Source organism: Eucyclogobius newberryi, unplaced genomic scaffold (assembly GCF_026437365.1).
Source record: "Eucyclogobius newberryi isolate DKJ021-1_F unplaced genomic scaffold, fEucNew1.0.hap1 SCAF_1, whole genome shotgun sequence".
Taxonomy (NCBI): Eukaryota; Metazoa; Chordata; class Actinopteri; order Gobiiformes; family Gobiidae; genus Eucyclogobius; species Eucyclogobius newberryi.
In genome coordinates, this window is record NW_027315723.1 from 2,335,456 (window position 1) to 2,347,987 (window position 12,532).

A 12,532-nucleotide genomic window follows, 5' to 3' on the forward strand; every position below is an offset into this window, starting at 1 on the left:
TTTAGACCTGGTTTGGACCTGGTTTGGACCTGGGTTGGACCTGGTTTAGACCTGGTTTGGACCTGGTTCTGACCTGGTTTGGACCTGGTTTAGACCTGGTTTAGACCTGGTTTGGACCTGGTTTAGACCTGGTTTAGACCTGGTTTGGACCTGGTTTAGATCTGCTTTGGACCTGGTTTGGACCTGGTTTGGACCTGGTTTAGACCTGGTTTGGACCTGGTTCTGACCTGGTTTGGACCTGGTTTGGACCTGGTTCTGACCTGGTTTGGACCTGGTTTGGACCTGGTTTGGACCTGGGTTGGACCTGGTTTAGACCTGGTTTGGACCTGGTTCTGACCTGGTTTGGACCTGGTTTAGACCTGGTTTAGACCTGCTTTGGACCTGGTTTGGACCTGGTTTAGACCTGGTTTGGACCTGGGTTGGACCTGGTTTAGACCTGGTTTGGACCTGGTTCTGACCTGGTTTGGACCTGGTTTAGACCTGGTTTAGACCTGGTTTGGACCTGGTTTAGACTTGGTTTGGACCTGGTTTAGATCTGCTTTGGACCTGGTTTGGACCTGGTTTAGACCTGGTTTGGACCTGGTTCTGACCTGGTTTGGACCTGGTTTGGACCTGGTTTGGACCTGGTTTGGACCTGGGTTGGACCTGGTTTGGACCTGGTTTGGACCTGGTTTGGACCTCTCTCTAAAGCCTGTGCAGTTTGTGTACAGACCTAGACCCGGTTGAGTCCTGGTTTGAACCTCATTTAGTCCTGGTTTGGAGTTAGGTTTGTTCAGTTCTGGGTCTGGTTTTTAGTTCACAATGAACGAGTTCTACTTTTGTTTAGAATTCAGACTAGCCCTGGTCTAAACCCGGTCTAAACCCGGTCTAAACCCGGTCTAAACCTCTCGTTCCTCCTCAGGCCTGTTCTCAGTCGGACCTCGAGGCCTGGATCACCTCCATCCACTCGGTTGCCGCAGCGACAGCCTCCAGACGCAGTGGCCACCATGGTGACACGCTGGACTTCCTGCGAGAGCATGTCCACTTCCTGTCCCTGAAGATGGAGGCGGAGCAAAGGGTGAAGAAGACGGCCACGCTCCAACTCAGCCTCATCACTGAGACGGACAAACGCCGCAGCATCCAGGCTCAGGTGAGGAAAGACCGCGTTTAGACCTGGTTTAGGCCTGGTTTATATCTGGTTTATATCTGGTTTAGTCCTGATTTATATCTGGTTTGGACCTAGTTTGGACCTGGTTTAGACTTGATTTATACCTGGTTTGGACCTGGTTTGGACCTGGTTTAGACCTGGTTTAGACCTGGTTCAGTCCTGGTTTAGACCTGGTTTAGACCTGGTTTAGACCTGGTTTAGTCCTGGTTTAGACCTGGTTTAGTCCTGGTTTAGTCCTGGTTTAGACCTGGTTTAGACCTGGTTTGGACCTGGTTTAGACCTGGTTTAGACATGTTTTAGTCCTAGTTTAGTCCTGGTTTAGACCTGATTTAGACCTGGTTTGGACCTGGTTTGGACCTGGTTTAGTCCTGGTTTAGACCTGGTTTAGACCTGGTTTGGACCTGGTTTAGACCTGGTTTAGACCTGGTTTAGTCCAGGTTTAGTCCTGGTTTAGACCTGATTTAGACCTGGTTTGGACCTGGTTTGGACCTGGTTTAGTCCTGGTTTAGACCTGGTTTAGACCTGGTTTGGACCTGGTTTAGACCTGGTTTAGACCTGGTTTGGACCTAGTTTAGACCTGGTTTAGACCTGGTTCAGTCCTGGTTTAAACGTGGTTTGGACCTGGTTTAGTCCTGGTTTAGACCTGGTTTAGTCCTGGTTTGGACCTGGTTTAGTCCTGGTTTAGACCTGGTTTAGACCTGGTTTAGACCTGGTTTAGTCCTGGTCTAGTCCTGGTCTAGTCCTGGTTTAGACCTGGTTTAGACCTGGTTTAGTCCTGGTTTAGTCCTGGTTTAGTCCTGGTCTAGTCCTGGTTTAGTCCTGGTCTAGTCCTGGTTTAGACCTGGTTTAGACCTGGTTTAGTCCTGGTCTAGTCCTGGTCTAGCCCTGGTTTAGACCTGGTTCAGTCCTGGTTTAGACCTGGTTTAGACCTGGTTTAGACCTGGTTTAGTCCTGGTTTAGACCTGGTTTAGTCCTGGTTTAGTCCTGGTTTAGACCTGGTTTAGACCTGGTTTGGACCTGGTTTAGACCTGGTTTAGACATGTTTTAGTCCTAGTTTAGTCCTGGTTTAGACCTGATTTAGACCTGGTTTGGACCTGGTTTGGACCTGGTTTAGTCCTGGTTTAGACCTGGTTTAGACCTGGTTTGGACCTGGTTTAGACCTGGTTTAGACCTGGTTTAGTCCAGGTTTAGTCCTGGTTTAGACCTGATTTAGACCTGGTTTGGACCTGGTTTGGACCTGGTTTAGTCCTGGTTTAGACCTGGTTTAGACCTGGTTTGGACCTGGTTTAGACCTGGTTTAGACCTGGTTTGGACCTAGTTTAGACCTGGTTTAGACCTGGTTCAGTCCTGGTTTAAACGTGGTTTGGACCTGGTTTAGTCCTGGTTTAGACCTGGTTTAGTCCTGGTTTGGACCTGGTTTAGTCCTGGTTTAGACCTGGTTTAGACCTGGTTTAGTCCTGGTCTAGTCCTGGTCTAGTCCTGGTTTAGACCTGGTTTAGACCTGGTTTAGTCCTGGTTTAGTCCTGGTTTAGTCCTGGTTTAGTCCTGGTCTAGTCCTGGTTTAGACCTGGTTTAGACCTGGTTTAGTCCTGGTCTAGTCCTGGTCTAGTCCTGGTCTAGCCCTGGTTTAGTCCTGGTTTAGTCCTGGTTTAGTCCTGGTTTAGTCCTGGTCTAGTCCTGGTTTAGACCTGGTTTAGACCTGGTTTAGTCCTGGTTTAGACCTGGTTTGGACCTGGTTTAGTCCTTGTTTAGTCCTGGTTTAGAGGAAAACCCACTTTAGTGGTTTTCAGACATTTTTTCCAGACTTGTCCAGAGTTTCCAGTCCCAGTAAACACTGGAGGAACATTGTTGACATGATCCTGGGCCTCAGCCCCTCCCTCTGCACGAAACCCGAGTCCAACCCAAGAAGACCCGCCCCTCAAGACCCGCCCCTCAAGACCCGCCCCTCAAGACCCGCCCCTCAAGACCCGCCCCTCAAGACCCGCCCCTCAAGACCCGGGACTGGTCCAGACCTCAGACTGGGGAATGTTCCCAGAGTCCTGAGTGCAGATTTGGGCTTTGTGTGGCACCGCTTTGGTCCTGGTTTAGTCTGGGTTTAGTCTGGGTTTAGTCCTGGTTTGGACCTGGTTTTGATCTGGTTTAGACCTGGTTTAGTCCTGGTTTAGTCCTGGTCTGGACCTGGTTTAGTCCTGGTTTAGTCCTGGTTTTGTCCTGGTCTAGTCCTGGTCTAGTCCTGGTTTAGTCCTGGTTTAGTCCTGGTTTAGTCCTGGTTTAGTCCTGGTTTAGTCCTGGTTTAGTCCTGGTTTAGTCCTGGTCTGGTCCTGATCCTTCTTCTCTGCTGCTGTTACATAAGTCTTTCTTCCTCTGGGGTTTTCCTGGCTTTGTCTTGGGTTTTTCTCACAGGAAGTGACATTCTGTCTCTTCTCCCCACCACTGAAATTATCCTTATTTAAATGACCTCCATGTTCCGCAGTGATGCTTTAAATGACCTCCATGTTCCGCAGTGATGCTTTAAATGACCTCCATGTTCCGCAGTGATGCTTTAAATGACCCCCGTGTTCCGCAGTGATGCTTTAAATGACCCCCGTGTTCCGCAGTGGTGCTTTAAATGACCCCGTGTTCCGCAGTGGTGCTTTAAATGACCTCCATGTTCCGCAGTGTTGCTTTAAATGACCTCCATGTTCCGCAGTGGTGCTTTAAATGACCCCCGTGTTCCGCAGTGATGCTTTAAATGACCCCCGTGTTCCGCAGTGATGCTTTAAATGACCCTTGTGTTCCGCAGTGTTGCTTTAAATGACCTCCATGTTCCGCAGTGGTGCTTTAAATGACCTCCATGTTCCGCAGTGGTGCTTTAAATGACCCCCGTGTTCCGCAGTGTTGCTTTAAATGACCCCGTGTTCCGCAGTGGTGCTTTAAATGACCTCCATGTTCCGCAGTGATGCTTTAAATGACCCCCGTGTTCCGCAATGATGCTTTAAATGACCCCCGTGTTCCGCAGTGGTGCTTTAAATGACCCTTGTGTTCCGCAGTGGTGCTTTAAATGACCTCCATGTTCCACAGTGATGCTTTAAATGACCCCCATGTTCCGCAGTGATGCTTTAAATGACCTCCATGTTCCGCAGTGATGCTTTAAATGACCTCTATGTTCCGCAGTGTTGCTTTAAATGACCCCGTGTTCCGCAGTGATGCTTTAAATGACCCCCGTGTTCCGCAGTGATGCTTTAAATGACCTCTATGTTCCGCAGTGTTGCTTTAAATGACCCCGCGTTCCGCAGTGATGCTTTAAATGACCCCCGTGTTCCGCAGTGTTGCTTTAAATGACCCCAGTGTTCCGCAGTGTTGCTTTAAATGACCTCCGTGTTCCGCAGTGATGCTTTAAATGACCTCCATGTTCCGCAATGATGCTTTAAATGACCCCGCGTTCCGCAGTGATGCTTTAAATGACCCCCGTGTTCCGCAGTGTTGCTTTAAATGACCCCAGTGTTCCGCAGTGTTGCTTTAAATGACCTCCGTGTTCCGCAGTGTTGCTTTAAATGACCTCCGTGTTCCGCAGTGATGCTTTAAATGACCTCCATGTTCCGCAGTGATGCTTTAAATGACCCCCGTGTTCCGCAGTGATGCTTTAAATGACCCCCGTGTTCCGCAGTGATGCTTTAAATGACCCCCGTGTTCCGCAGTGATGCTTTAAATGACCTCCATGTTCCGCAGTGATGCTTTAAATGACCCTTGTGTTCCGCAGTGTTGCTTTAAATGACCTCCATGTTCCGCAGTGGTGCTTTAAATGACCTCCATGTTCCGCAGTGTTGCTTTAAATGACCCCGTGTTCCGCAGTGGTGCTTTAAATGACCTCCATGTTCCGCAGTGGTGCTTTAAATGACCTCCATGTTCCGCAGTGATGATTTAAATGACCCCCGTGTTCCGCAGTGATGCTTTAAATGACCCCCGTGTTCCGCAGTGATGATTTAAATGACCTCCATGTTCCGCAGTGGTGCTTTAAATGACCTCCATGTTCCGCAGTGGTGCTTTAAATGACCCCCGTGTTCCGCAGTGATGCTTTAAATGACCTCCATGTTCCGCAGTGGTGCTTTAAATGACCTCCATGTTCCGCAGTGTTGCTTTAAATGACCTCCATGTTCCGCAGTGGTGCTTTAAATGACCCCGTGTTCCGCAGTGGTGCTTTAAATGACCCCGTGTTCCGCAGTGGTGCTTTAAATGACCTCCATGTTCCGCAGTGGTGCTTTAATGGTTGTGTGTTTCAGATCGGTCAGTGGGAGCAGAGCGTGGAGAGCCTGAGTCTGGACGTGTTCAGGTTCAGGTCGTATCTGACCAGTGTCCAGGGCCTGGAGCTGCCCAACCCCAAGAGCCCGCTGTGTGCGGCTTCGCGCGCCTCCAAGTGCATGCTGGGAAAACTGGGGCTGTTCAACGTGTCGACGCTGCACGCTCTGGTGAGAACAAGTCAAACACGCGGAGGGAACGCTCTACTGGTCAGTTCTGTGGTCAATTCTCAGGTCAGTTCTCAGGTCAGTTCTCTGGTCAGTTCTCGCGTCAGTTCTGTGGTCAGTTCTCTGGTCAGTTCTAGGTCAGTTCTCAGGTCAGTTCTGTGGTCAGTTCTCTGGTCAGTTCTCTGGTCAGTTCTAGGTCAGTTCTCAGGTCAGTTCTCTGGTCAGTTCTAGGTCAGTTTTCTGGTCAGTTCTAGGTCAGTTCTCAGGTCAGTTCTCAGGTCAGTTCACTGGTCAATTCTCTGGTCAGTTCTAGGTCAGTTCTCAGGTCAGTTCACTGGTCAGTTCTAGGTCAGTTCTGCAGTCAGTTCTGTGGTCAGTTTTCAGGTCAGTTCTCAGGTCAGTTCACTGGTCAGTTCTAGGTCAGTTCTGCAGTCAGTTCTGTGGTCAGTTTTCAGGTCAGTTCTCAGGTCAGTTCACTGGTCAGTTCTAGGTCAGTTCTGCAGTCAGTTCTGTGGTCAGTCTTCAGGTCAGTTTTAGGTCAGTTCTGCGGTCAGTTCTGTGGTCAGTTCTCAGGTCAGTTCTCAGGTCAGTTCTAGGTCAGTTCTAGGTCAGTTCTCAGGTCAGTTCTCTGGTCAGTTCTGCGGTCAGTTCTCAGGTCAGTTCTGTGGTCAGTTCTGTGGTCAGTTCTCAGGTCAGTTCTCAGGTCAGTTCTGTGGTCAGTTCTCAGGTCAGTTCTCAGGTCAGTTCTCAGGTCAGTTCTCTGGTCAGTTCTCAGATCAGTTCTCAGGTCAGTTCACTGGTCAGTTCTCTGGTCAGTTCTCAGGTCAGTTCTCAGGTCAGTTCTCAGGTCAGTTCTCAGGTCAGTTCACTGGTCAGTTCTCAGGTCAGTTCTCAGGTCAGTTCTCCGCTCAGAGTTGAGCTTCAGGTTTGACGTTTCAGGTCTGCAGCAGAGACCAGGCCGCGCTGAGACGTCACGGCCGCGCTCTGATTGGTCAGACCCGGGAGCGGCGGGCACCGATTGGACGGAGCGTCAGGAGGAGGCGGAGCTTCAGAGCCGCTGCAAAAAACGCGGAGCGTCAAAACGAAGAGGAGCCGATGGTCAAGACTCGTCAGGTCAGATTCTCAAAGTCTTTACTATAACGTCTTCGTCCAGTTTAAATGAATGAATGTGTGTCTCGTTCAGGTCCAGCAGGAAAAACACGAAGCGCTGACTTTGCTGCTCAGTCGCTCCAGCGCTCATCTCGACTATGGTAACGACGCCATTACCACTGTTACTATGACAACTGTTGATGCTAAATGTCACTCTGACCACTGCAGGACCAGTACTTCCCCGGCTACTACACTATTTCTACATGTAGGCTAACGTTTATTAGCGTAGCCACTAGCATTAGCATTAGCTGCTAACCACCTGAAACAATCAGCTCAGTCTGGAGTGACCGCTCCAGACCACTGGTCCCTCCTGACCACATGACCACATTTCTGGACACACGGGGTCTTTGGGGAAGTGACAGCCCACAGTGAACATGCAGCGTTTGTCCTGAAGATGGCAGTAGAGAGTGTGACGAGTACAGTTACTTCCTCCAGAGTACAGTTACTTCCTCTAGAGTCTAGTTACTTCCTCCAGAGTCTAGTTACTTCCTCTAGAGTCTAGTTACTTCCTCCAGAGTACAGTTACTTCCTCCAGAGTACAGTTACTTCCTCTAGAGTCTAGTTACTTCCTCCAGAGTACAGTTACTTCCTCCAGAGTACAGTTACTTCCTCTAGAGTCTAGTTACTTCCTCCAGAGTACAGTTACTTCCTCCAGAGTACAGTTACTTCCTCTAGAGTCTAGTTACTTCCTCCAGAGTACAGTTACTTCCTCCAGAGTCTAGTTACTTCCTCCAGAGTCTAGTTACTTCCTCCAGAGTACAGATACGTCCTCCAGAGTCTAGTTACTTCCTCCAGAGTACAGTTACTTCCTCCAGAGTACAGTTACTTCCTCTAGAGTCTAGTTACTTCCTCCATAGTACAGTTACTTCCTCCAGAGTACAGTTACTTCCTCCAGAGTCTAGTTACTTCCTCCAGAGTCTAGTTACTTCCTCCAGAGTACAGATACGTCCTCCAGAGTCTAGTTACTTCCTCCAGAGTACAGTTACTTCCTCCAGAGTACAGTTACTTCCTCTAGAGTCTAGTTACTTCCTCCAGAGTACAGGTACTTCCTCCATAGTCTAGTTACTTCCTCCAGAGTCTAGTTACTTCCTCCAGAGTACAGTTACTTCCTCCAGAGTACAGTTACTTCCTCCAGAGTCTAGTTACTTCCTCCAGAGTCTAGTTACTTCCTCCAGAGTCTAGTTACTTCCTCCAGAGTACAGTTACTTCCTCCAGAGGACAGTTACTTCCTCCAAAGTCTAGTTACTTCCTCCAGAGTACAGGTACTTCCTCCAGAGTACAGGTACTTCCTCCAGAGTACAGTTACTTCCTCCAGAGTACAGTTACTTCCTCCAGAGTCTAGTTACTTCCTCCAGAGTCTAGTTACTTCCTCCAGAGTACAGATACGTCCTCCAGAGTCTAGTTACTTCCTCCAGAGTACAGTTACTTCCTCCAGAGTACAGTTACTTCCTCTAGAGTCTAGTTACTTCCTCCAGAGTACAGTTACTTCCTCCAGAGTACAGTTACTTCCTCCAGAGTCTAGTTACTTCCTCCAGAGTCTAGTTACTTCCTCCAGAGTACAGATACGTCCTCCAGAGTCTAGTTACTTCCTCCAGAGTACAGTTACTTCCTCCAGAGTACAGTTACTTCCTCTAGAGTCTAGTTACTTCCTCCAGAGTACAGGTACTTCCTCCATAGTCTAGTTACTTCCTCCAGAGTCTAGTTACTTCCTCCAGAGTACAGTTACTTCCTCCAGAGTACAGTTACTTCCTCCAGAGTCTAGTTACTTCCTCCAGAGTCTAGTTACTTCCTCCAGAGTCTAGTTACTTCCTCCAGAGTACAGGTACTTCCTCCAGAGTACAGGTACTTCCTCCAGAGTACAGGTACTTCCTCCAGAGTACAGTTACTTCCTCCAGAGTACAGTTACTTCCTCCAGAGTCTAGTTACTTCCTCCAGAGTCTAGTTACTTCCTCCAAAGTGCAGTTACTTCCTCCAGAGGACAGTTACTTCCTCCAGAGTCTAGTTACTTCCTCCAGAGTACAGGTACTTCCTCCAGAGTACAGGTACTTCCTCCAGAGTACAGTTACTTCCTCCAGAGTCTAGTTACTTCCTCCAGAGTCTAGTTACTTCCTCCAAAGTGCAGTTACTTCCTCCAGAGGACAGTTACTTCCTCCAGAGTCTAGTTACTTCCTCCAGAGTACAGGGACTTCCTCCAGAGTACAGTTACTTCCTCCAGAGTACAGTTACTTCCTCCAGAGTACAGTTACTTCCTCCAGAGTCTAGTTACTTCCTCCAGAGTCTACTTACTTCCTCCAAAGTACAGTTACTTCCTCCAGAGGACAGTTACTTCCTCCAGAGGACAGTTACTTCCTCCAGAGTCTAGTTACTTCCTCCAAAGTCTAGTTACTTCCTCCAGGGTACAGTTACTTCCTCCAGAGGACAGTTACTTCCTCCATAGTCTAGTTACTTCCTCCAGAGTACAGTTACTTCCTCCAAAGTACAGTTACTTCCTCCAGAGTCTAGTTACTTCCTCCAGAGTCTAGTTACTTCCTCCAGAGTCTAGTTACTTCCTCCAGAGTCTAGTTACTTCCTCCAGAGTACAGTTACTTCCTCCAGAGGACAGTTACTTCCTCCAAAGTCTAGTTACTTCCTCCAGAGTACAGGTACTTCATCCAGAGTACAGGTACTTCCTCCAGAGTCTAGTTACTTCCTCCAGAGTACAGTTACTTCCTCCAGAGGACAGTTACTTCCTCCAAAGTCTAGTTACTTCCTCCAGAGTACAGGTACTTCCTCCAGAGTCTAGTTACTTCCTCCAGAGTCTACTTACTTCCTCCAAAGTACAGTTACTTCCTCCAGAGGACAGTTACTTCCTCCAGAGGACAGTTACTTCCTCCAGAGTCTAGTTACTTCCTCCAAAGTCTAGTTACTTCCTCCAGGGTACAGTTACTTCCTCCAGAGGACAGTTACTTCCTCCATAGTCTAGTTACTTCCTCCAGAGTACAGTTACTTCCTCCAAAGTACAGTTACTTCCTCCAGAGTCTAGTTACTTCCTCCAGAGTACAGTTACTTCCTCCAGAGTACAGTTACTTCCTCCAGAGTACAGGTACTTCCTCCAGAGTCTAGTTACTTCCTCCAGAGTCTAGTTACTTCCTCCAGAGTACAGTTACTTCCTCCAGAGTACAGTTACTTCCTCCAGAGTCTAGTTACTTCCTCCAGAGTCTAGTTACTTCCTCCAGAGTCTAGTTACTTCCTCCAGAGTCTAGTTACTTCCTCCAGAGTACAGTTACTTCCTCCAGAAGACAGTTACTTCCTCCAAAGTCTAGTTACTTCCTCCAGAGTACAGGTACTTCCTCCAGAGTACAGGTACTTCCTCCAGAGTACAGTTACTTCCTCCAGAGTACAGGTACTTCCTCCAGAGTACAGTTACTTCCTCCAGAGTACAGTTACTTCCTCCAGAGTCTAGTTACTTCCTCCAGAGTCTAGTTACTTCCTCCAAAGTGCAGTTACTTCCTCCAGAGGACAGTTACTTCCTCCAGAGTCTAGTTACTTCCTCCAGAGTACAGGTACTTCCTCCAGAGTACAGGTACTTCCTCCAGAGTACAGTTACTTCCTCCAGAGTCTAGTTACTTCCTCCAGAGTCTAGTTACTTCCTCCAGAGTCTAGTTACTTCCTCCAGAGTACAGGTACTTCCTCCAGAGTCTAGTTACTTCCTCCAGAGTCTACTTACTTCCTCCAAAGTACAGTTACTTCCTCCAGAGGACAGTTACTTCCTCCAGAGGACAGTTACTTCCTCCAGAGTCTAGTTACTTCCTCCAAAGTCTAGTTACTTCCTCCAGGGTACAGTTACTTCCTCCAGAGGACAGTTACTTCCTCCATAGTCTAGTTACTTCCTCCAGAGTACAGTTACTTCCTCCAAAGTACAGTTACTTCCTCCAGAGTCTAGTTACTTCCTCCAGAGTCTAGTTACTTCCTCCAGAGTCTAGTTACTTCCTCCAGAGTCTAGTTACTTCCTCCAGAGTACAGGTACTTCCTCCAGAGTCTAGTTACTTCCTCCAGAGTCTACTTACTTCCTCCAAAGTACAGTTACTTCCTCCAGAGGACAGTTACTTCCTCCAGAGGACAGTTACTTCCTCCAGAGTCTAGTTACTTCCTCCAAAGTCTAGTTACTTCCTCCAGGGTACAGTTACTTCCTCCAGAGGACAGTTACTTCCTCCATAGTCTAGTTACTTCCTCCAGAGTACAGTTACTTCCTCCAAAGTACAGTTACTTCCTCCAGAGTCTAGTTACTTCCTCCAGAGTACAGTTACTTCCTCCAGAGTACAGTTACTTCCTCCAGAGTACAGGTACTTCCTCCAGAGTCTAGTTACTTCCTCCAGAGTCTAGTTACTTCCTCCAGAGTACAGTTACTTCCTCCAGAGTACAGTTACTTCCTCCAGAGTCTAGTTACTTCCTCCAGAGTCTAGTTACTTCCTCCAGAGTCTAGTTACTTCCTCCAGAGTACAGTTACTTCCTCCAGAGTACAGGTACTTCCTCCAGAGTACAGTTACTTCCTCCAGAGTACAGTTACTTCCTCCAGAGTCTAGTTACTTCCTCCAGAGTCTAGTTACTTCCTCCAAAGTGCAGTTACTTCCTCCAGAGGACAGTTACTTCCTCCAGAGTCTAGTTACTTCCTCCAGAGTACAGGTACTTCCTCCAGAGTACAGGTACTTCCTCCAGAGTACAGTTACTTCCTCCAGAGTCTAGTTACTTCCTCCAGAGTCTAGTTACTTCCTCCAGAGTCTAGTTACTTCCTCCAGAGTACAGGTACTTCCTCCAGAGTCTAGTTACTTCCTCCAGAGTCTACTTACTTCCTCCAAAGTACAGTTACTTCCTCCAGAGGACAGTTACTTCCTCCAGAGGACAGTTACTTCCTCCAGAGTCTAGTTACTTCCTCCAAAGTCTAGTTACTTCCTCCAGGGTACAGTTACTTCCTCCAGAGGACAGTTACTTCCTCCATAGTCTAGTTACTTCCTCCAGAGTACAGTTACTTCCTCCAAAGTACAGTTACTTCCTCCAGAGTCTAGTTACTTCCTCCAGAGTCTAGTTACTTCCTCCAGAGTCTAGTTACTTCCTCCAGAGTCTAGTTACTTCCTCCAGAGTACAGGTACTTCCTCCAGAGTCTAGTTACTTCCTCCAGAGTCTACTTACTTCCTCCAAAGTACAGTTACTTCCTCCAGAGGACAGTTACTTCCTCCAGAGGACAGTTACTTCCTCCAGAGTCTAGTTACTTCCTCCAAAGTCTAGTTACTTCCTCCAGGGTACAGTTACTTCCTCCAGAGGACAGTTACTTCCTCCATAGTCTAGTTACTTCCTCCAGAGTACAGTTACTTCCTCCAAAGTACAGTTACTTCCTCCAGAGTCTAGTTACTTCCTCCAGAGTACAGTTACTTCCTCCAGAGTACAGTTACTTCCTCCAGAGTACAGGTACTTCCTCCAGAGTCTAGTTACTTCCTCCAGAGTCTAGTTACTTCCTCCAGAGTACAGTTACTTCCTCCAGAGTACAGTTACTTCCTCCAGAGTCTAGTTACTTCCTCCAGAGTCTAGTTACTTCCTCCAGAGTCTAGTTACTTCCTCCAGAGTCTAGTTACTTCCTCCAGAGTACAGTTACTTCCTCCAGAGTACAGTTACTTCCTCCAGAAGACAGTTACTTCCTCCAGAGTACAGGTACTTCCTCCAGAGTACAGTTACTTCCTCCAGAGTACAGTTACTTCCTCCAGAGTCTAGTTACTTCCTCCAGAGTCTAGTTACTTCCTCCAAAGTGCAGTTACTTCCTCCA

General features: G+C 47.9%; 1 protein-coding gene across 1 annotated transcript in view; it reads left to right on the forward strand.

Moving 5' to 3' along the window:
* LOC140362760 (rho guanine nucleotide exchange factor TIAM2-like) overlaps positions 1-12,532 on the forward strand; it is an 83,130-nt gene that overhangs the window by 11,445 nt on the left and 59,153 nt on the right. The window contains exons 5-8 of the mRNA XM_072448938.1: positions 902-1,129; positions 5,407-5,592; positions 6,529-6,702; positions 6,773-6,839. Of these exons, the coding sequence (XP_072305039.1) occupies positions 902-1,129; positions 5,407-5,592; positions 6,529-6,702; positions 6,773-6,839 (655 nt within the window). The remainder of the gene's footprint in view (positions 1-901; positions 1,130-5,406; positions 5,593-6,528; positions 6,703-6,772; positions 6,840-12,532) is intronic.